This window comes from Microcaecilia unicolor, unplaced genomic scaffold (assembly GCF_901765095.1).
Source record: "Microcaecilia unicolor unplaced genomic scaffold, aMicUni1.1, whole genome shotgun sequence".
In the NCBI taxonomy this organism is placed as follows: Eukaryota; Metazoa; Chordata; class Amphibia; order Gymnophiona; family Siphonopidae; genus Microcaecilia; species Microcaecilia unicolor.
Window position 1 is genome coordinate 63,391 of NW_021963331.1, and position 25,408 is coordinate 88,798.

Genomic DNA, 25,408 nt, shown 5'->3' on the forward strand with positions numbered 1-25,408 from the left:
TTAAAACGATTGCGTTTCTGATTGACTGTTGTCCACCAGATAGGTTAAGTCCATGATGTTATTATGCACAATGTTGTGCTGTTATGTACTGTTCCGTATTGTTATGTAAACCATGTTGAACCTGAGGTTCTTTTGGGATAATGTAGGAATGAAATGTCATAAATAAATAAATACATTTCTACCATTAAAACGTTTTGGAACATTGGGTGATTTGCTTTATCTCCCATGGCCCCAAGTTCTTCACTTAGATTATAAGATCTTTTGGGAAGGGACATATTCTACCTGAATATTTGTCACGAATGTATGTTCAAATCATTTTTATTATTGCTCCTTGAAAGATACAGTGTGCAAGTACCTGCACCTAGAACATCTTCAGATGTGAACAAATCCTTTAGAACAAAAACTTTACAGAGAAGACCCCCCCACATCCCCCTTCCCCCACCTCAACCCATGCACTCTGTAAATGGTCTGTAAGACTAATGAGAGGCCTGTAAAAGGACCGCCTCAAATATTAGCAGACAAGCCGTTGAGCCCATTAAAACGGGCAAGAAAGCGGTCGGAGCAACGCCAGGTGCAGCCGAGCCCCCGCCCAGGAAAGCTGCCCCGGGGGATGTTGGCAGAGGAAAGCGCCCGGGTCACAGCAGCGGCGGTGGCAGCAGCTCATCATACTTGTCAGAGACGGAGTGTGCCTCGGAGCTGCTGTCGGACGATCCCCGCCCGCCCGGTGCTTGCCGGTCTACGTCGGAACTCAGAAGAGATTTGTGATGTGCCCTAGGAGGCAGTGACAGCCAAATGTACTCCCAGGTCTCTTGAAACAATTTCCCCACTGAGTCCTCTATTGGAGTGATCCCCTGTTGCTGCACCCACATTTGGTTAAATAATAAGGTACGCCAGCATTGAAGTGTGGGACCAGAGTTTGTAAGCCAACAGAGCAGGATGGCCTGGAGGCCAAATAATACTGCCACCCGAAGAAATCATTTAAAACCAGCAGGTACTAGGTCCGTACAAATATATTCTCCAAAAAGAATCCGGGAGTCCTACCTCACTGAGCAATCCCAATAGGTCATAATGGCCTACATGATGGTCTTCCAAACCGCACAACAGATGCACAATTCCAAAACATATGTCCCAGTGTAGCCGGTGATTGTGACCAATGTATAGTGCTGCATACATCCAGTAGTGCTATAAAAATGATGATATAAGACATATAGGGGTGATATGATGATATCTCTTCCTAGCAACAATCAGTTGGGCAGCTGTACTTTATATCAACCGCAATCTTCTAAAACTAGGTTGTGGCAATCACTGATAGTGAATTGTAGTACTGTGCCTTAACTGTAATCATAGAATGAAAAATGTTTAATATGATTTGCATATTCCAAATGAATGGTGAATTTGTCAAACTGTTATAACAATTCCTAACTGTAACTGAGATTTAATATGCATAGAAAATTGGTCATCTAAACACTCCCAAACGTATCTGTTTTGTCATTTTTGTTTCAAAATTACTGTTTGAACAATTTAAGCTTGCATTCATGCTTAAATCAATTTATCATACTTGATACATTTTGACACGCTAACTCTTGTAAACATGCACTATTTATTTTATAAGACTAAAAATGTGTTTTACTACATTATGAAAAAGAAAAAGATTCTTTAGATACACAGAAATTGACTTACAAGATCTCTGAAGCTGTTTGAATATGCAGAATTTTAAAAAGTTCATTTCTAGTTCAGGAAGTATTCTTTATTAACCTGATGAGCATAACCTAAATACATTTGACTTATTCTGATATAGAAGCCTTTGGGTGACACTGATTACTGATGTTTCACTGCCTTTTAAATGTATTATTGGATAACACCCTATTGCCTAATAATAATTTTTGAGTAAGTTGAAATTTCCTGTCGCATGACAGCTAAGGAGCTCCTAGGACTCAGACAGATGTTAATCACATACAGAGCTACCAGCCATGGGCAATCACTGTTTTCTTGTAGTGCTGAAGGAACAGTAGCAAAGGTTAATTTACATTGAATCCTGGGGTTGTCTGTGACTGTGATTGACACTGGCCCCATGCCATCTTTTTTTTTAAAAATATGCAAATACATATTTAATATTGTACATCTTGTGAAGCCATATTATTTTTTACAAGACATTTCAACATGAAGTACCCCAGTAGCACAGCTTAAAGGCCCTTTTACCAAAGTGCAATCAACTTTTCACATACCATATGTTTAATGCAAAAATTAGCATGCGATAAGAGCAAAGTCTGTTTAGTAAATGCAGGGGGCGTGGACATGATCTGCCCTGCATTTTCTGCAAAGGCACCGGATTACATGCAGTGTCAGACAGTATGAGTGCTCCTGTACTGTCTTGGACCACATGTAAGGCAGTGCAGGCCCAAACAGCAAATAATGCCACGCTAAGCCATGGTGGTTCACCTCACACTGTCTCTTACATCTCCAATCCCCATATCGGAATCCCCCCACCATACACAATCTGACCTCTGACACAAGCTTCCTGGACTCTCATGACATGATATGACCTTCCACCCCGCCCTCTCTCCCAATTTCAACTTCCTTGACCCCCTCAATCAAGTTCCCCAACACCCTCATCAAACAACTTGTTCCCCTGCAATCAATTTCCCTGATTTCCCAAGCAAAGCCTTACCCTCTGGAAGAAAATTCCTGCCCCTACAACATAAATCCATCTCCCCCATCCCCAAACCTCCCCTACTGTCTACGACGCAGCAAACACCATGCTTAACATAGCTTAGTATGAGCCCTTATTTAAGACTTCTGACTAGTTGTTTTAACTACTGTGTTAATAAAGAATGCATCCCCTATGTTATGTCTTATAGCTTTTTGGTGTGTTTCACTAACTGTCTTTGTGGAATTTTTTTCTAGTGGGCCAATAACATAGAACTGGATCCCATGTACAGCTCTTGGCCATTCAGTTGCCAAGAGCTATTGAGGCCAGCATTCCCTGGAGTTGTTCGCCAGATTAAACGCAATTTTTTTAACTTGGTAAGTTTTTCTGTCTGTGCGAGTTGTGTACTGAATAAATCACTACGCATACAGTTAAAATACTTGTGGCTGGCACATATGTATGGAGGATTTTTTTTAACATGCGCCAGTAAATATTAAATTGGTGGGTCAGGTTGACCTCTGAGGTTTTTCAGTGTGTGTGCCTACAGCAAGAGTTTCAGTGGCGCCAGAGTATATGTTATAAATGTGAATAAGAGAAGTATTTTTAAGACGTCAAAAATCAAACCTAAATGCTGCTTCTGTAGCTGTAGTGCATTAGTTTAAATAGCATTAAGTGGATCAGAGAAAACTATCCTAAGGTCCTCTGCAGTTTGTTGAAACGTTTCACTGTTGTGAAAGTAAGCAGCTTGTATTGTGCTTGCATGCCCTACAGCATGTTAAACTGTTCAGTTAGCCATTCAAAAAGCATAAAATGTATAAATGTACTATATTGGTGTAATAGTCCTTGATCTATGCTTTTACTCCATATGTCTAGCTTTGCTTAGTATTAATAATTTGGCTATTTAAATCCCAGCTGAAAAACAAATGGAAATAAAAACACTTAAAATCGTTTTAAATGGAAAGACTTATAAAACAGAAACATTTATAAAGTGTAAATTTACAAATGCAACCTAAATAAGACATTTACAGTATTGTTTTATATTTTACTGTACTGTGAAGGGAATTTTAGAATCATCTCCATTCGTAAATAATGGCATTTACATGGGTGGATCATACATATGTAAATGGAGATTTCAGATGCCAATATTCTACACGTGAGATCCACACTACGCAGAAATGTCAAGGAAGCATGGCTTGAGCAGGACAAAAATCTATACAGTCATACCTCGGTTTTCATTGATAATCCGTCCGAAAACAATCAACGAAAACCGAAACAGACGAAAACCGAGGCAATTATTTCCATATGAATCAATGTAAATCCAATGAGCAGAAGAATGCGTGGGTTGCCCTTTGTTTTCACAAAATTAGCAGCGAAAACCGAGGCAACTAACGAAATCCGAGACAAATTTTTTACTGAAAAAATCAACGAAAACCGAAACCAACGATAACCGAAGTCAACAAAAACCGAGGTTTCACTGTACATGTATTCTCCATTTTACATTGGAAATACACATATATGGGAAGAATTTCACCGTTTGCATTCAGAGTTGTGAGTTGTTTGGTTGATCATTATACAACAGTTGTGGTCACTTTGCTGGTTTTTTATTATATGTCCTTTATGTTTGATGTGTATAAATGTACTTCCAGTTGGAACATTGTTTCTGCACAGTCAATAATTTAGCCCCTGACACAGCCCTTTTGGGCGAAACACAGCCTGTGTCGGGCAATATTCTGGTATATGATATCAATAAAATCTTCACGTTTATCTTGATCTGCTGTTTTGTCCACATAAGACTACAAAGCAAAGCAGGGATGACACAGGCAATGTTCACCAAAGCGTGGCCGTGTCGTGTCATTTGAGCTATCAATTTGGATACTGCAATAAATTATTGTTTCTGTTTGGAACTGCAGTCTTAGATTTATTCCCTGGGTCATCCCTGATTTGCTTCATGGTCTTACTGTTTGCTTTGGAACCGGCCGAGAAGCATGCAGAAGCACTTGTTTCGGCCAGGGCTTTACACAAGAGATTAAGCAAATAATTTTTCTTTTGTTACCTGTTTATTTTTACCTCCAAAATGTCAAAATAAAAATTAGTCTCTGGAGCCAGTGCACAAATCTTACCGTGCAAGGAACATTGAGTTTTGACTGGCTCTTTCTGTCCAGTTTAGCATGCATGTTATTTAGCGAGTAATGCACAAAGGGATTCTGCGTTCATCATACCAATCGCGGTAGGAGGCAATAATCTATGTAAATGTATTACAGTGAACTGATTAGTATTAAAATTAGCAGTTTGAGCAATGCACAGAAAGAAGCTCCTACCTTTAACATGCAAAATTTTCCGTGAGGTCTGAAGCTGTTGTGTGAGGGCAACTTGTGGGTGAAACGCACTGCTTGCATTTTTCAATAGCAAAATGTGTCCGAGAGCAGAGAACAGCTTAGAAGGGTAGAGAAATGAGCAAGGGGGCGGATTTCAGCAAGGAGGAGATTTTTTTTTCAATAGCAAATTGCTCTGATTCTGGCTCCACCTTCCTCCTGCAGCTAACTTGCCCCCCCCCCCCCCCCCCCCCCGATAATTTCACTTAGGAATTTCCTGCTTGCTGAAAGCCCCCCAGCTGAAGACATAGGGGCAGACAGCCCCTATGATAGCTTGATGGGGGGGGGGGGGACAGAGAAACAAGCACACAACCACTCGGCTGGGGAAAGCCCCTATGATGTCAGCTGACGGAGGGGTCTTTCAGCAAGGAGGAGATTCCCATGCAAAAATCATTGAGGGCAGTCTGAGGGAAGGCGGCAAGTAAGATGCAGGAGGAAGTTGGAGCCAGAATCAGAGCACTGCAGGGGAAAGTAGATGGGGGACATTGGAGCCACCAAGTACTGCAAGGAAAAGGAGAGACTGGTCTGTGCATGTGATAGGTGCTTTCCCTACCAAGCTGCTTGCTAAATTTACGTGACTCATTTGCATGCAGTTTCCTTTGAGCATCACTTGCTATTTCAAAATTGGTACCTTCTGTCGTGGATCTAAACAGACACAGTTTTTATCGGGGAATTTGAGCATCGGCCTCTCCTTGCTTGATTGGTGGCACATGTAGATGTGTAAAATGGAAGCAGCACCACTTGCAAGTGGAAGTTGCAAAATTGCCATTTTTTTAAATGAAAAGTTCATTCTACTCATTTTTCCCATTTATGTTTGTAAAATAGCTTCTCCCATTGTGCATGCTGGGAAATACAGGTGATCAGGTGATCAACAGAACCTTTTGTAAAATAAAGGGGGAATTGAACATGTCTCGACCTTGCTATTTCAATAGCACTCTCAACCATCTTTATGTAGTTTTTATTTCTGTTCTGCATTATATTGTCTAAATGTGAGAAAATATCTGCTGAGAACAAAGTTATTCAACTGGTAATGAGATAAGCATAAAACATAATTAGTTGTTGCTATGAAAAACAAAACATGACAGTGATTAATGGTGCGGAATAAATAAGCAGAAAAACCCACCATCTGCTTTAATCAAAGAACAGGTTTTGCAAATTTTACAAGAAATATTGTGCTTTAGTCAATTCATATCATTGGGAAGTAAAGTCTCACTGACCTTCTGGCATATTAGCCATTGAATATCTTCAGTACATTAGAATGCCAGAGAAGATTGATACATTTGAACTGTGCCCAATAAAGAGGCTAAAAATAATGAATAAAGATGGAGGGCACAAAGTGAAATTAGTTCACTAGGGATTAACTTGAAATGTTGCCAATTATCATAGAAGAAAATTGATACTATGATAATTGCTGGCATCATGGGACCTAAAATGTTTCGATTTACTGCTGCCCTTAAAGCAGGCACTGAGAAGTGTAAATTTCAACATCTGGGTTTCCCTCTGCAGACGTGAATTCCTTATTTGAAATAGGAATGCACATTTGCATTGTGCTTCTGCCCAGACCAGTCCCTCCCCCACACCCTCTTGCCATCTGGGCACAATTGGCTTCCCAACATCTGAAAGGTCCCTGCTCTAAAATGCCATTTAAGTCTCTAGGTTTCTCCAGATGTTTAAATGCCTCCTTTTAGATGTCAGGATGTTCCTAAAATAAGGGCCATAGTGTTACACTGACTGTAAAATGTGTGTATAAAAGCAGACTAGTGGAGTCCACACAAGTCAGAGGTTTGCTCTACAAAGGTTGTGTAAAATAGATTGTATAAAAACAAACATTCATTTCAGTATGTTAAAATAAGAAATAAAGGTTAAGAAATAAAAACTAAGGAATATGAGATAATGCCTTTTTATTGAACTAACTGTATATGTTTTTTGACTAGCTTTTGTGAGCTAACATTTGGTTCCTCAGGTCAGAAATGAATGAGCAGAAGACTATGTTATCATAGAATATAAGTAATCATAAAAATCATTCTAGCAGTGGTATGAAGTGGAAACATTGGTGAAGTGTGGGACGAGATTAGCTTCTTGACTACCTCCCAATAGTTAGCCAGTTCAAATGTATCAATCCACCTTATATTATGTGGGCTTTGTTAACTTTTATATTTGTACATTCAAGTGGAGTAACATGGAAACTACGCTATTTTAAGAAAGAGTAATAGATCCTATGAGGAAACGCTCCTGGGTGTTTTCTGTAATTCTGTAAGGTCCCTTACTAGTGCTGTGGTTTGCTAAGCTACGTTAGCGGCTGTCCATGCACTAGTGCCGACACAGCCCATTCACTTTGAATGGGCCGTGTCAGCATTAGTGCATGGACAGCCGCTAGCGACTTAAGAAAATTAGGGGTCTGTTTACTATCGTATTGAAATATGCAATAAAGAATATTATCTATTTGTGTTAACTAAAATCATGATTGAAAGATATCACACAAAATTAAGAATAGAGAAAGTGAAATACTAATCTTAAAAGCTTCTCTTAGATGTCAAGCAATAAATGTGGTTAATACAATTGTCCTGATTTTTAGATTGAAAGGATTAACAGCCAAAAGTAGACTAAGGAGAGAAAAATGTTTCTTGATACAACGAGAGATTTTAATTTTACCTCTATTTCTCTGGATCATTTTAGTGTGATTTCTAATTCTGATTCAACCCCCCTCCCCTATTGGGTGGTACCACAGTTACAAACAAGTTTAAAAATGTGTGACCATGAATTAGTATTCTTTAGCAAGCTTCAACGCAAATATGTGTCATGACTTTGTCTTCCTTTTTGCTTGTTTTGTAGGTCATTTTTATTGATCCAGCACAAGAAGAAGCTGTTGATTTTGTTAAACTAGCTGAACTGTTCTATCGTCACCATGTTCCTCTTCGGTAACATATCTACCGTATATTTTATGTTAAAACTAGCATGTGACTATTTCATGTTTTTAAATATCATACGCTATTCCAGAAAACAAAGTTCTGAATTTTATATCTTGTTCAGTTCAATAACTGCTGTCAGCATGCATGCTTTTCTAATGAAAATGAGGATTCCAAAGAGCATACAAGATGGTAATTCTCAAAGTGGTTGATGTCACCTGATGGAGTTTGAAGTGAGAGCAGTATGTAGATGGGCTTAAGAGTTTTCTAGGGAAATCTATTATGCATGTGTGTGAGTTCTTGCATCAGTGCTATCACATGGGGCACCTTGGGGTGTCTTCCACAAATCCTGTAGGTCTAGTCCAGGACAGTTGACATTGATGGTATCTACCACCACCGTGAGACTGTACTGAACACTGAGAATGCTTTGAAGAATTATTGCTGCATCTCAGAACTTGAGCTTTGATAGAGGCCCTGGAGAAAAAGATATTCAAGGGCCCTTTTACTAAGCCGCGTAAGCGTCTACATGCACCCAGCGCGCGCCAAAATGGAGTTACTGCCCAGCTACCGCGTGGCTCTTGCAGTAATTTCGTTTTTGCGCGTGTCCGAAAAATAATTTTTATTTTTGGACGCGCATATCAGGCATGCACCAAGTGGCATTTGGCACGCATAGGTCATTACCACCTGGTTACTGCGTGAGACTTTACCACTAGGTTAATGGCTGGCGGTAAGGTCTCAGACCCAACATGGACGCGCGGCAATTTTCATTTTGCCGCACGTCCATTTTCAGCAAAAATTTTAAAAGGGCATTTTTTGTAGGTGCGCTGAAAAATAATTCTGCACACTCCCAAAACACTCGTTTACACTACCGCAGGCCATTTTTCAGCAAACCTTAGTAAAAGGACCCCTAATTCGCCCTTTTACAGAGCTGCGCAGCAATGTTGACACAGCCCATTCACTTTGAATGGTCTGTGTCAGCTACTAGCGCAGCTTTGTAAAAGGGAGGGCTAAGTCTTGCATAATATAAGTGAAAGATTCCAATATATTGGTGCCAGCATTGAGGGACACCAATGCAGAGCATCAATATGTGTTAAGTAGCATCTGGAGGAAGCAAAATGCAATATGGAATCTTTATATTATCGTGTTGGAGAAGATACCTGCAGTCTACCTGGACATGATGAAGAGACAGGTAGTGAAATGTTAATGGAAATTAGGAAGGCAAACAAATTAGGTATCAGAATAATGGGATATTTTTATTACCCCATTATTGAGTAGGTAAAATGTCTCAGCAGGATATATTAGGAAGGTGAAGTTTCTAAATGCTTTAAATGACTTTCTGGAGCAGCTGGTCCTGGAATTGATGAGAGGGTTGACCGCTTAGGTCTAGTCTTTATTCAAGTGCGGTATCTTGGGGCACCCTTTTTCTAAGCTGCATTAGGCAACTAATGCAAGTTTCCCCATGTAAAAGTGCAGTCCCATGCTACTGCACCAAGAAACTTGTGTTAGCTTCCTAACTTGGGACTGGGTGTGACACGAGTGTGTCAGAGGAGGGGTTGGTTGTGACAGCCAACATGTGGGTCATTATCACTTGCTACCTGTCACAGCTGCAGTTAGCGTGCTTGCACTTACCGCTACCTCAAGAGGAGGTGGTAAGTTCAGCCTCACTATTGGTAGTTCATTAGCACAGCCACAACCCTAACTCCAATGAAAGATTTCAATCCTTCCCACTAGGTACTGCCCCTTCTATCTGTCCCAAACCTTCCTTCCACCCACCCTCCAGCACACCCTATCCACTTCTGGGACTTATGAGGCGACAATGCCTGGTGGTCCAGTGGCAAAGAGTCGGAACAGTCCCCCAGTTTGTTCGGCATGGGTTCAGAATGGCATCACTGACTTCTAGCAGTAGTTTTGCAGTACTACCACTAGGGATCAGTGATGCCATTTTGAACCTGGAACTAGATGGAATGGGAGTAGGGGAGAGACTACTCCCACTTCTTGCCACTGGACCACCGGGTATTGCCTGCAAGTAAGTCCTGGAGGTGGATGGAGGTCCAGGGTGGTGTTACGGGGGTGGAGAGAAGATCGGGTTGGGGACTGTCATGGGGAGAGTGTGATCGGGGAGGGGGAGAATTGGGGTGAGCCCGAGGACAAGTGGTGCCACCCTGAGTAGCTGTTCTGTTGCATGTTAACACATAGGCACTGCATTATATATCTGAGCCAACAGTGTGGAGAGCTGGTGCTATCGGCCCAGGCATGTAATGCAGTGCCTGTGTGTTAACTGTCTGCTTTATGCACAGGGCATTCTCTAATGCTAATGAAGTCAATTCTTTGGTGATATCAAGAGAGACAACCAGAGAGCTTCAATGTAGCGAGTCACTAGCTTTATATATGCAAATATATATATTTTTTTAAGATGAGCAAACCAGCAAGTCTAGCAAGTTTTGTCTAAGTAGGACTCATGTTAGTGAGAAGCTGCATTGATAATTGCAATTCACTTTCTTCGTCTTGCACTAAGCTTGATTAAACGGCTTCAGTTCACTTAAAAAGCAGCAGTTATGTGCTGTCCCTGGCTTAATCTTCTAATGTTTACTCACTGCTTTGTGGAACATCACGTTTGCTCTGTTGTCTTAAGAACTTGGCTCACTGATCACTGATTTATGTGCAGCTGGTTTGCTGTATAGTCTTAAACAAGTTGTATGTTCTTTATGCTACTTCATGAACTTTGAGGTCTTCCCAGACTGAATTGCGAAACATCCATCCACCCTCCAGAATCTGCCTTGAGTTCACCCAGAAGATTGTATTGATTACGCTGAGCTAGCTTTATAGAATTTGTTGCCCTCTAATCTGTGGTTGGATATCAAATTTAAGACATGTTTGAGTATGCCTTCAGCTGTCTTTCTTTTCTCTTCTGGTATCTTGTTCTGACAGTACTACATTTCTAAAGCACAACAAGGTGTACACAAACATATAGGCTGCAGTCCCTGCTTGACAGAGCTTACAATCTACTCAAGAAGGACAAACAGGACAAATATGGGATTATGGAGCTACATTTATTATAGGAATGATTAAAGACATATGGGTATTGAACAGGTGAATAATGTGTTAAGATTTAAAGGTGGCCTCAAAAATTTGGGCTTTTAGTCTAGATTTGAATAGGGCAAGAGAACTGAGCATGACGTACCGACTCGGGAATTTTTTCTAGGCATACAGCAAGAAGGAAGGAATGGAGTCTGCAGTTGCTAGTGGAGGAAGGGTACAGATAAGAGTGACGTACTTGATGAATGGAGTTCCCAGGAAAGGGTGTAAGAGAGGAGAGATACTGAGGAGCTGCAGAATGAATGTACTTTTAAGTCAATAAGAGGAGTTTGAACTGTATATGGAAGCAGAGAAGGGAGCAACATTGATGGATAAGTCATGCAGTAGAATGTTGAACGGATTGAAGGGGAGAGAGATGGTTTGGTGGAACACCTGTGAGGGCGAAGTTGGCAATAATCTAAGCAGGAGGGGATGAGAGTATGGAAAAGGGATTTGATAATGTGTTCAGAAAGAAAAGGACAAATTGAAGAGCACTTTCCAAAACTCAGTCCATTTTCTGTCAATTTTGAGCTATGCGATTAAGATTCTTTTTACTGTAGCTTATTCCTGTGCCAGAACTCTTGAGTTTTGGCACAGGAATAAGCTACAATAATTTAACCTTTACATTGATGAATGAAATTAATTGCATAGCTCAAAACTGATTCAGAATGGACTGAGTGAGTTTTGGAAAAGTGCTCTTCAATTTTGATGATGATTAAGAGAGAAATGACAGGTTTTAGCAGTCTGTTGTATATGTGCAGAGAAAAAGAGAGCGGCATCAAAGATAACCTCAAGATTACAAGCTAAGGAGAGAGAGAGAGTGTTATCCACAAAGTATGGGGGAAGAGACGAGGTGGGTTTAGGGGAAAGATAAGAATCTCAGGCTTGGCCATATTCAATTTCAGATGGCAGTGGGACATCCATGGCAGCACAAGCAGGCTGAGATTTAGGCCTAGATTCCTGGCAAAATTTCTGGTGTGGAGAGGTAGATCTGGAAGTCATGAGCATAAAAATGGTACTGAAAACCTTGGGGGGAGATCAGTCTTGTACCTCTTATTTGTAAACTGCATTGCTGTTTTGTCCAAAGGCACAATGTAGTAAATATGTAACAACCCTATCCTTAAGAAAGGGTCTCTTGTGCCGATTTTGGCTCATTGGTCATGGTTTGCCCACCCCTGCTTTAAATGCAGGTCAAGAATTCCAGTGGACATGGGGAGAACCATAGGAGGTAATCAAATATGTTTATTTAAAATTTGATATACCGCCTTTACTATCAAAGGCCAAGGCAGGTTACATAAAAGGATAAATCCATTGACATAAAAGAAACCTAACCTGCACCTCCAAAGTGCTTTGGGCAGTCCTGGACATTTGATGTGCTTTATTAAAAAGAAAGAAGGAAAGAAGAGAAAAAAATGGAAGAGCAAGAGTCTAGAGGAGATGGAAACCCATGTTGGTTTATTAAAGCTTTTTAATTGACTGTTCCTTGCCTGCGGTGATATTCAAATACAATTCAGCTTAATAATACATAATGTAATTTCAATAAAATTACATAAATACAGGAAATACAGTGATAAGAAAGCAGAAGTGAACAATGTTAACATAGAATTAATTTAAAATTACATAGTAACATAGATGACGGCAGAAAAAGACCTGCACGGTCCATCCAGTCTGCCCAACAAGATAAACTCATATGTGCTACTTTTTGTGTATACCCTACCTTGATTTGTACTGGCCTCTTCAGGGCACAGACAGTATAAGTCTGCCCAGCACTATCCCCGCCTCCCAACCACCAGCTCCTCCTCCCACCACCGGCTCTGGCACACTGTATAAGTCTGCCCAGCACTATCCCCACCTCCCAACCACCAGCCCCTCCTACCACCACCGGCTCTGGCACAGACCGTATAAGTCTGCCCAGCACTATCCCCGCTTCCAAACCACCAGTCCCGCCTCCCACCACCGGCTCTGGCACAGACCGTACAAGTCTGCCCAACACTATCCCCACCTCCCAACCACCAGCCCCTCCTACCACCACCGGCTCTGGCACAGACCGTACAAGTCTGCCCAACACTATCCCCACCTCCCAACCACCAGCACCGCCTCCCACCACCGGCTCTGCCACCCAATCTCGGCTAAGCTCCTGAGGATCCATTCCTTCTGAACAGGATTCCTTTATGTTTATCCCATCTTTATAATTAATTAGTTTGTGAGTGTCCCTTTAATAGTGGAAAAACTCCACTTATATTATAATACAAACAATTGAAACCTCAAATCTCCAAACAGGAAAGAATACAAAAGTATTTATACTGTCCTTGTTATATCAGGAGTAAGTTACTATCACTGGTTTCTTAAGAAGGACAGAGAGAAAAAAATCCCAGAAGCAAAAAAACTCACAATTAATGAGAAAAAGCAAGTGAGATGAAAAACTCTCTTACCTTCAAATATTAATTAATAAAGGGGCACTCACCCAAACTAAACCATAACAGACCAATCCCAGCCCTAAATTTGCAAAAGGGCTAACTACAGAAAACCACCCCACTCGGAGGGCACGGCAATCTAAACAGTTCATAAAGCAGACATTGACTTAAAGTTCCTCATGCTGGCTTTTGCTGTCAATCAACAAACTATCTCCTCAAAAGTTTAGTACTTAGCTTTTAATTAGGCAGACAGTCTCAGGTCCCGAGATCTTGATAGCCTCAAATGATGTTGTAAATTGCTAAGAACTGTGAGCTGCAGCACGCTGTGAATTCCTGTCAGCTGCTATCAATACTGAAAGCCGACACTCCTCCTTAGGGGGCTCCGGAGCCCTGCAAATATTTTTTCAAGCAAAGAAAGACAAGCGTTAGTCCTTCAATTCTTCCACCAAACAAAAAGGACATCAGCCCTTCAACAAGAGCGCCTTGTTTCGCCAAATTTATGGCTGCTTCAGGAAGGGCGCTTCAAAAGGAAGGGGCATTGTAGCAGCGGTGTTGAACTTCAGATGGATCTTTTGAAGCGCCCTTCCTGAAGCAGCCATAAATTTGGCGAAACAAGGCGCTCTTGTTGAAGGGCTGATGTCCTTTTTGTTTGGTGGAAGAATTGAAGGACTAACGCTTGTCTTTCTTTGCTTGAAAAAATATTTGCAGGGCTCCGGAGCCCCCTAAGGAGGAGTGTCGGCTTTCAGTATTGATAGCAGCTGACAGGAATTCACAGCGTGCTGCAGCTCACAGTTCTTAGCAATTTACAACATCATTTGAGGCTATCAAGATCTCGGGACCTGAGACTGTCTGCCTAATTAAAAGCTAAGTACTAAACTTTTGAGGAGATAGTTTGTTGATTGACAGCAAAAGCCAGCATGAGGAACTTTAAGTCAATGTCTGCTTTATGAACTGTTTAGATTGCCGTGCCCTCCGAGTGGGGTGGTTTTCTGTAGTTAGCCCTTTTGCAAATTTAGGGCTGGGATTGGTCTGTTATGGTTTAGTTTGGGTGAGTGCCCCTTTATTAATTAATATTTGAAGGTAAGAGAGTTTTTCATCTCACTTGCTTTTTCTCATTAATTGTGAGTTTTTTTGCTTCTGGGATTTTTTTCTCTCTGTCCTTCTTAAGAAACCAGTGATAGTAACTTACTCCTGATATAACAAGGACAGTATAAATACTTTTGTATTCTTTCCTGTTTGGAGATTTGAGGTTTCAATTGTTTGTATTATAATATAAGTGGAGTTTTTCCACTATTAAAGGGACACTCACAAACTAATTAATTATATGTAACAAACTCCTTTTAGAGAGTTAGAGTATTTCAATAGTGTTTGTTTTTCTCCTATTTAGTATTAGAGTATCCCATCTTTATGCCATCTTTTTCAACAATCTCATATATAGAAATCCTAAATTTCTAAATGATCTGAATGGATTTAAAATTTTAATAGAAGCCTATCTGAAAACAAGTTTTCAGCAGCCGTTGGCAGTTTAGATAATGCATTTCTAGCCTTAGCATCTTAGGTAAAAAGTTTCAAAAGACTGGAATGACACCTGAAAATCCATCGACACTCAGAGCAGAAGCTTGGTGGCTGGGATCTGTATGTCATTCATTTTTAGGAACTTGAAAGAACTCTGGTTAATCAACTTACAGTAATGCAGTCTCCATATCTGACTATGCCTTGGTGAGATCCTGTCTCATAAAAGAACCCAGGTGTCTCTTTTAATCATATTACACTATGCTAAAAGAAAACATAAGTGTTCTCCTTAGAGTGTACAACCACCGCTCCAAATGAGAGAGATGCTGTATTTGACAATTGTGAACCAGTGAGGTCTGTTGGTCCTGCACATATGTGATACTCTAGTATCTGATCTTAGTTAGATTATTCCTCTCGTTCGCCCGCCACCAGAGATTTCACAGCTGATCCCTCTGGCAAGACATCTAGGGCTAAAAACCTAGAGTTAACAAGTAGGTCCTTTCATGTTCCTGCTGATTTGTAACAGGGTTGATCCCATCAATCCCCCTTCCCTATCACCTATAATAATTATGCAATGTGTTCCAGGTATTTGTTAGTATATTTGTTAGTTATTGTTGTGCTATTCACAATCCCCTCCTTATTTGCTATTATGTTTGTTTATGATTTTGCATACTGAATAGATTGAGAATGTTTTTTTGTTTGTTTTTCCCTGGATTATTGTAAACCACCTTGATTGAAAGATGGTGTAACAAATACAAAAAATAAGTTATATTCTACAGGTGAACAGTAAAGATCTCGTCTCGGTCCAGAATATCCCCTCAGTGCCTTGATGGATCAAGTTGCCTTTTCCTTGGATATGCAATTCCAGTAATAGGAAGTTGCCAAGGTCACTCGTCTTCTGAGTCTGCAAACAAAAAGTAGAAAAGTCCATCCTGTGGACCTACCTATTCAGGAGTTCATTGACCATAATCTTCCACTGGCAAATACTTTTGCCCCCGGAATACTTAAAGAAAAGAAAACTCATTTTAGATGTATCCTTTAGAGGCTAGTCTAGGCTTCCTAGATAGCCTGCAAGAATTCCACTAACGAGCTTGGGCCATCATTGACTGGGAGTGTGGTCTATACATTTTTAAATAAATGCAGCCTTTATAACAGGTGCAGAGGTTAATTAGCAAAATTTCAGATGCATAGAAGTTCAGGAACTGGATGCCAGTGTGATATTCTGAGGATGGAGGTAGAAATAAATATGACTGTGGAGAGGGAGAGCTGCTAAGGGAGATTTCAGGCGCATGAACAGGGGATTTGTTTATTAGATTCCAAATATAAATTTTGAACAGGGGAAACTGGGCCATCCCTCTTCATATAAAAGCAAAAGCAGGTTAGGTAAACAAAGTACTTCCTAAGGAATTAAAACACTAACAACAAAATGAATGTTGTGTAGATTAAAGTGGATTAAGGGATTGCTGGCTGTGTTTGCAATTGGTTTTCTTAGTTTTTGACTAACTGCTTCTACAGGGTGAGTTGGAAGGAAGAGATTTCGGATATTTGGAGGCCAAGTTGTGGGGTTCCTCATGGATCCCCTCTTTTCCCCATTATCTTCAGTGTTTTTCTTAGCTCTTCTAGATAGATATTCAGGGATTTAGTTGTCTTTTTCGTGTGCGTACTATTCAAATCATTGTCACTTTTTGTGAGTTTTTGGCAGTGACTTATAATTTGGTAAATAAATGTTTTGCTATTAACATTTGGATGAAGGATCATTTATTAAAACTGACTTTGAAAAAGATGATACTTAAATGAGTTTAGTGGAATGGGTAAAGTTAGGCCTGATGTTGGGCCTGTTAAAGGAGAGTGGCAATCCCTCTGCAAGATTCTATTAGTAGCTGAGTGTTATAATTGATTCCTCCCTTACCATGGAATATCCGGTGGGACAAATGGTGCTTTGTAACTTGGGAACAGGCAGACTTGGGATTTACATAGGTAATTTCAGTCTTTAAAAAAAAATTATTCTTCATATTTAACAAAGGGAATTCCAGTGAATAGCATAGCATTTAAAGTCTCCATTTCAGAGATTAATATAAATGCCGTTTAAAGCACAGCTATCAGTTAAAATAAGTCTCTGTTTAGAGTTTGATCTTTCACTCAATGTTTAAGCTCTGGAAATCATTGCTAAAGAAAGTAGTAAAAGCAGTTAATGTAGCTGGGTTTAAAAAAGGATTGGACAACTTCTTGGAGAGAAAGTCCATAAACTGTTAAGATAGACTTGGGGAAAGCCTCTTCTTATCCCTGGAGTTAAGTAGCATGGAATCTTGCTACTTTTTGGGACTCTAGCTGGTACTTGTGACCTGGATTGGCCACTATTGGAACAGGACACTGGGCCTTTAGTCTGACCAGTAGGGTAACTCATGTGTTCATATTCATTCTCTCCTATTACAGGAGGTAGTCCAGGTGGTTATTTTGTTTTATATGGGCTACTATAACGTTTGTTTAGGACTTCAGAAGTGTTGCATTGAATAATTACAGTTGTTATAAAATAGTGTAACAAAGGTAATTTTAAGAGGGGCATGTGGGAATGGGGCTTCTCCTTATTTAGTCATTACATTGGTTCCCAATCCCAGTGCAGGTTTTGTTTGTATTATGATCGCTAACTTTCAAGATTATTAATGATTTGGCCTCGGCTTATTTGACGTTTGGTGGAGCTTTATACACCCAAATTGTGCTTTGAGATTTGCCCAGGAAAATATGCTGAAAATTGTACCTATATCCTGTTCTGAGACAGGGCCAGATCCAAGATGGTGTTCATGTGAGCAACATCTACCTGCTGTCTCTCTGATTGCATGGATGACCTTAGTTCTCTTGGCCAGCATTATGGGCAAGAGGAAGTGAAGGTACATCTTTCAACTAGTTGGATACCCCCAATGCAGCATCCATGCTTGAGGAATTTTCAATGGCAGCAGCATCTGCGTTGCCAATTTCTTCCACCCAAGCACTGTCAGCAGCTGCTCTCAGCAGCAGTGGAGTCAGGGTTTCCTTGAGCCCCATGAACCACACAGCACCTCTTCAACCCAGAAGGAGTCTGCTGGAGAAGGAACAGCAAGGGACAGACTCAGGAGAACCTCTCGGCTTGCCCGCATTGGTTGGAAGTTCACCCCTTGCAGAGTCCTCCCCCCCTCCCCAAGAATGAGTCATCCCAAAAAGAATGGCACCCTTGAATCATCAGGCTGAACTGAGTGCTGTATGTGGAGGGGAATACACCTTCTGTGGGAGTGCAAATGAGGAAGATAGACCAGCTGTTGTTACCTTGGAGGTACACTGGGATGCAATACAAGGTCTAAACTCCTGTTTTTTGAATGTCACTGAGAAAATAGAGGGTGAGAGAAGTTTTGTCTGAGAAGGTTGCTATTCAGGCCCAGGAGTTTGACCAACAGACTATTAAGGCGTCTTCTCTGGAAAAGAAAATTAAAGAAAGGAAAAATGTTGTGAAGGACAGGAATATCACACAGCAAAAGATAGAATATCTAGAGAACCATTTAAGAGGAAATAATTTATGCCTCTTCAATTTTCCAAAGACCCCAGTTTTATCAGCAGTGGATTTGGTGAGACGGTACCTAAAGGACGTTCTTAAGATACCATAGGAAGCTCTTCCTCCAATTGTAAGAGCACAGTATATACTTGGAAAAGCTACTGGAGGAATAGAGAATTTGGTTAAGAATATTCCAGATATGGACGACTAGGTTTCTTGAGTCCTCATTTTAAGTAATAACACAGAGACTCTCTTCAGTTGTTACTTTTGCCCTGGACCTGGATCGCAGCAACATTTTGTGTTTATAATTTTGCAATATAAATCAGCAGTTTATGGGTTAAAATATTCGTATTTTTCCTGATCTTTCTCAAGACATACAGAAGAGGCACCAGGCATTCTTAGCCTCGGCCAAGAGTGGTAGCACTGGGAGCCAATTTTGTGTTAAAATTTCCTTGAGTTTGTGTGATAGTTTTTGAAGGTGTGACTTATTTCTTTCACCCTAAAAAGCTTTTGGAATTTTTCTGCAAAAGAAGAACTTAAGATTATTCTAAAAATGTCGCAGTGTTAAGAGTTCTACTGTTTTGTAAAGTGAGCTGAGATGGGTACATGGTATTAATTATCTCATGCTTTTTTCCTTATTTATTTCTTGATCTTGTATCTATTATTGTGGGCTGTTATTATATAAAGATTACATTTTGTTTACTTGTATTTCCAAATATTTTTGCCTTTTTTTCTTGAATCATGGATTTTTTAAATTGATTGTAAACTTTAAGGGGTTCTTTTACTAAGGTGCGTTAAATGATAAGATGCCCATAGGAATATATTGGGCTTCTTCTCATTTACCACATGCTAAATCCATTAGTGCACCTTACTAAAAGGATCCCTAAATTTATTAAAAATGAAAAGAAAAAAGAAAATGGTACCTGCATGTAATTATAAAGTTTTGGTAACATGGAATTGGACTATATGGGATGCAGCAGGCACCCTTCCGCTCTTGACAGATGGTCCTTTTATCAGTTTGCATAAGAAATGAACTTGGGTGTTTCAAGAACTATTTTTTAAATCCTTAAATTAGGCTGCCTGTTCATTTTTATTTCTGAGTTTGTGGTTGTATTTTACTATTCATACATCTATTTTTTGTTAGCTAAGTGCACACTATTGTTTAATTTTGTGGAGAATTGTGTTTGTATTTTCATATTTGCATAATCTGTTTGATAAAAAATATTTGTATTTATAGTTATGTTTTATTTCTGTTTGTACTCCACCTTGAGCCTTTCAGGTTTAGCAGAATAAAAATATTGGATTAAGTTAAAGAAACGTAATTCCTGTAAACTTTTTAAAGTTTTTCATCATATGCTTATGCCATTGAGTGATTTTTTTTGTTTGTTTATGCATACTAAAAGCATTGATTTTAATCTGTGAATCATGAGTAGAGGGGATATACCTGAAAATGTCTAGTTGTAAATATGCTTAAATTTGGTATTTTCAAACTTCTTGAAGGTGAACAATGAAGAAATGTAGTTTTATTGCTCTTAACATCCTATAACTATTTTGTCTATAGAATTGGATTTGTTTTTGTTTTTAACACTGAAGAAGTTGATGAAAATGAGGATGCTGGAGCAGCTCTTTGGAGAGCTTTCAACTATATTGCAGAAGAATCTGACACCACTCAAGCTTTCATCTCCATGACCAGTGTTAGTATTGCTAAATAAATGCTGTGAATCTGATGAAAGCCATTATTGGACATTAAAATTTACTACTACTACTACTGAGCAAAACTATGTGGTATACACAGAGAATAGCTCTAGTTATTTGATGTCCTTTTTATTTCTATTTATATTAAAATTAAATGATTGGCTTATAATATAAGATTTAATAGAAAACATACAATTCTAAGTCTAAACGTGTTTCCCGTTTGTGCCCATTTGTTCATAGATTGTTTTAAATATAACTGGACCATTTATATATCTGTGAATGAATAAAGTGAATTATTAATTATGAGTGCCCCAAAGCATACACAACAACAGGAAACAAACTACGGTGAATCCGGATGCAAAGAGACAAGTAGAGGATGACCAAATGACCTCCAGTCAACAGATAGATGCAGTCTCACACTTTATTGGTCTTCTCTGGAGCTTGTCCATAAAGTGTGAGATTGCATCTGTCTGCCAACTAGAAGTCATTTGATTGTCCTCTGCTTGTCTGTTTGCTTCCCCAAAGCATAAGCATTATTATTTGGAGTTTGTGTCAATCTCTGAAGAAACTGCTTGTCCACATGTTCAAGATGTAGTTGGAGGAGTCGTGGGAAGGGTAATTTTATGTGCTGAGATGGTCTGTTTGCAACTTGCCCACCCTATGTGCACATAAAAGCATATACATTGTAGTGGAGGGTTCCTGGGACAAGGTTAGGGTGGGGACTGCCACAACATGCATACTTTTTTCCATTCTCAAAAGTACATGCATTTTGGGGTCTGAAAAGTACTTGCAGACAAGGGGGATAAAATGTCAGTGGGTATTTTTTTTTTCCCCTCAGGAAACATTCAGTATGAGCGTAGGTAGTATGACAATTACCCTTTAAATGCTATTCACTATATGCTGCTTGTTTAATTATGTAACATGAATTCAGTAATTTTACATACTTTTCCACTGTGACTGAGAGAGCTACAATACATGTAAAGAAAAATATATCTTATACTGTGGTTTATGGTTTATTTTATTTAATATACCACTTTTGTAGGCATACATCAAAGCAGTTTACATAAAATCTATAAATTAATATTAAAATTAATAAAGGAACACCACTAATTAAAATAGGAAAGGGAAGACAAACCATAAGACAAAGAAGAGCAAAATTAATGGTAGACTGCAGTCATCCACCCAGAGCGCAGGAACATCTGCGACTACTGAGTTTGAAAAGCCTGTTGAAATAAACGAGTCTTAAGTGCTACTTTAAATCTAAAAAAGAAGGGTTCAGTATGAAGGGCTACTGGAAGGGTACTCCAAAGGAGGGGGGGCACACAAAAGAAAGCAGAGTGTCGAGTACAACCCAGATGTGCAGTCCAAGGAGTTAAGGATATGTAAACAACCATCATGTAACAATTTTAATATTGTTGAAGGGGCATGGAATGAAATACACCTGACCTCTGACCTAGGATAATATGAAATTGTTAAAGTGACAATGACCATTTTTATGATAGAAAAACTGAAACATAATTAAAAATTAAACTTTATCACTATTGTGGTTCTGTAATAGAAGGCTCCATTCCTTTTTCAACTTTTCTGCAGGAGTGACTATAAAGAGTGTAGCATAAAGAGGAGACAACCAGAGCCATTAACATCCCTTAATTAAACAAACTGGTTACCATTTGTAATCTGATTTATTTGTTTTGAGGAAATCCAAAATAGAGGATTGAAGTGTCAGCAATAACCTTCTTTTCTCTGTATGCCTAACCTTCTATTAATGACTTAAATAATATAGTGAAATAACTGTAATCTTAACTTTATTTCCACAGATGTACAATAAAGTGAAGGATGGAGAAGTGCTTACTGTGGATCATGTAACAACTGTCCTTAGAAATGAATTTCCTCGTGCTGATATTGAAGCTATCTTGGGTGTTGACTCAGAGTATGACAAAAAGAGACAGGTAAGGGTAGTGGAGGAATAGTCTATTGTAATTAGAGGCAAAAAAGCCATAGTTCAAATCCCACTGCTCCTCCTTGTGACATTGGTCAGATCACCTCACCCTCTGTTGATTAAGTAGAAGTTGGGTGATTTTAAAGTACTGTTCATAAAAAGAATTCAGTTTGAAAGCATTTGTGAAGTTTAGGTATTGCGCACAAAATGTTTTGTGGGGATATTTCTGTAAGAGTGTGCCTGAGTGGAAAGTCCAAAAAGATGCTTATTTTATAAAGGTGTAAATCAAGACTCCTTCATTGTCACAGTTACAGTATCAAGGGGCTTTTCAATCTATTTTCATAATGGCTTTTCCTTACAGACTTTCTTCCTTTTCAAGGAATTAAAAGGAATCATGAACAACTGGGTCCCTATGAGACCTACTGAGAAAAAGGTCACTTCAAGAAAATAATCAATCTTGGGAGTTGAAATCTTGCAGAGGTGGATGAGGCATGATTTCTAGTTTTCTTCCTTCTCTAATGTGTGTGAGCTATTAAGAGAAAAGTGAAAATCCAGAAGGGAGAGATGGCTAGAAAAAAGTGTCTTGCTCAGTGGGGGGGGGGGGGGGGGGGATGAGAGTAGAGGCCTATAGGTGGAAGCATTCTGGGGGTTAGGGAGGAGAGGGGACAATGTGAGTCTCATTAAAAGCCTAGTACCTCCACAAGTGAGAGTTTGGGAGTTGAATGGATTAGAGGTTCCCAATTATTCGTACCAAATGAGCTGCCAGTTCCACATTATTTTTTTAAACTTGTCTTTATTGAATTTTAATCAACATATAATAAAAAGCATATGTAGAAAACAATGGTGGGTGCATGTGGTACCTTCAATGCACCCACTGGCAATTCCCAACAATCAAGGAAAAGGACACAAACCCCTCAACAACCAGAATCCTCCCCCCCCCCCCCCCCCCCCAACATAGCATTTAATACTTAAAGCTTAACCAGAATCGCCTTGTTTCCATCTCTGAAAATGGTGCCAGGATCGACGTGTATTATTTCTAATAGCTGTTAATCTATACATACTATACCAGCCCTCCAACTTCTGTACCACAGTCTTCCAATATGGGATCACAGGTTGTTTCTGTTGAGCAGCCAGGACAATCGTCTTTGCAGTAATCCCCAATAGGAAAATTTTATCCTCCACATCTTCTAAGTCCAACACTGGCAGGTTTAAAAGGGCAATGTTCATTCTGGGTAATATATCTCTGTGAAGTGTTTGTAATTAAAAAAAATAAATAAATAATGTTGGGTCAGTGGGCACTTCCACCACGTATGACTATAGGTTCTCATAGCCCAACACCCTCTCCAGCACCATCTATCTCCTAAACCACTTTGAGGGGTCCTTTTACAAAGGCATGCTAATAGCTAGCGACGCCCTTAGAAATTTATGGGCAACTCTAACGTGTAGGGATTTCTTATTTTTAGCATGCGCTAAAAACACTAGCTTGCCTTTGTAAAAGGACCCCTGAATGACTTGCCTGATTTTTTACATTTGGAAATGTCATTCTAGAAGTTTAAGATTTGGTTTTAAAATTTACTTTTTCACGAAGGCTTTTGGATCAGATGCTGGAGCTTGACTGCTGGTTACTGACGGAGGGTGCTGAGTCTGGAGCATAGTTGGATGCAAACTGTTTAGGAACTTTTATTGGGCAGTATATCAAATTTTAATAAACTTGGAAATTAGTGAGTTAGCGCCACTGAGGTCAAAATAAAAAATTAAAAGTACTTATGGGATATTGGCTTTATACTATGTATGAAGTCTATTGTTTTGGTTTTTCTTGGTGAAACATGGCCATGTCAGGCTTTTTGACAAGAGAATACCTTCACTGTGTTCAAGAATAAACTAATCTGAAGCTCCATGTCTTAAGCCAACAAACTTCAGACCATTTACTAAGCCGTGCTATAGATGTGCTATCATTTTTAACGCGTTCTAATGCTAGAGACACCCATAGGAATATGTGGGTGTCTCTAGCATTGGCACTCGGTAAATTTTAGTGTGCGCTAAAAACGCTAGCACTGCTTAGTAAACAGGGCCCTTTATTTCTTAACCATTAGCTTAAATTGACACTGATTTTTAACTAAGACATATGACTTTTATTTTTACATTTTCACAGAATAATTTTATTTGTTAAAACAGAATGTCATGTGGTAACAAATTTAACAAACAGGGTGTGTTGTTCTCATGACTGTGTGTCTCTTCACTGTAGATGATGCAAAGGAAATGATGCTGAAATATTGGTCTCTACAATGTGGGGGTGGGGGTGCGGGGTGGCAGTGTTCATTGCTCCACAGATCTTATTCCCAGAGGGCCCCCTCCCTCATGCCAAGAGCATTCTCTTTCCTGATGAGCCCCCCACTCCCAAGCCTGGGCCTACCATAATACTGCCCTGGTGGTCTAGGGTGATAGTTTATAGTTTATTAAATTTGTTATACCGCTTTACATAATGCAAATATCAAATGGGTAATAGCCATCCTCGCTCACCACTGCCCTTGCCTGTACAAACATTTGAAGAGATTTTTGAAGTATGATGGTTTTAAAGAATGGTGAAATGAGTAGAATGAAACACACAAATTGTTCTGTTAAAGTATAGCTATAAAATACTTGGTTTTGGGGTGATCAACAAATGAGACTACAGTGAATACAGTAGAGCTAAGAAACAGGCTTATGATTTCAAGGCCTTTATACTGCTGCTTTACGTCTATTCTCTGAGGTCTTTGTATTTTTGTGTAGAAGAGAAGACAATCTTTCAGTATAAATCTAAATACATTTATCAGTTATGAACTGCAAAATTATGCTTTTTTTGTGAAAGCATTTACAAAAATAAAAGTCTTACACAGTGGTTCCCAAACCTGGTCCTGGAGGCACCCTGGCCAGTCAGGTTTTCAGGATATCCACAATGAATATTTGTGAGAGAGATTTGCATGCAGTGGAGGCAGTGCACGCAGAACTCTCTCATGAATGTTCATTGTGGATATCCTGAAAACCTTACTGGCCGAGTACCTCCAGGTCCAGGTTTGGGAACCAGTGATCTAACAACATGTTGATCTCTTGTTAGCCAAAGATACAATTCAAGTGATTTGAACATTTTTATGATTTTAGTTTTGTATGGTTTTTCTCTGTATTTGAGAGTTGACAATGATAAATAAGGGCCCTTTTACAAAGGAAATGGCTGATGAAATTTAATGTGGACAAATGCAAAGTTATGCGCATTGGGAAGAATAAGCCGAATCAATGCTAGGGTCCTTGGGGTCAACACCCAAAAAAAAGATCTAGATAATATTGTAGACAA

At 39.5% G+C, this 25,408-nt stretch overlaps 1 protein-coding gene across 1 annotated transcript in view; it reads left to right on the forward strand.

Moving 5' to 3' along the window:
- Positions 1-25,408, forward strand: part of LOC115459199 (UDP-glucose:glycoprotein glucosyltransferase 2-like) — a gene marked incomplete at both ends in the record, with an annotated part of 97,910 nt that overhangs the window by 50,356 nt on the left and 22,146 nt on the right. Inside the window, 4 exons of the mRNA XM_030189060.1 lie at positions 2,905-3,024; positions 7,852-7,937; positions 20,008-20,140; positions 21,959-22,090. Coding sequence (XP_030044920.1) covers positions 2,905-3,024; positions 7,852-7,937; positions 20,008-20,140; positions 21,959-22,090 — 471 coding nt within the window. The remainder of the gene's footprint in view (positions 1-2,904; positions 3,025-7,851; positions 7,938-20,007; positions 20,141-21,958; positions 22,091-25,408) is intronic.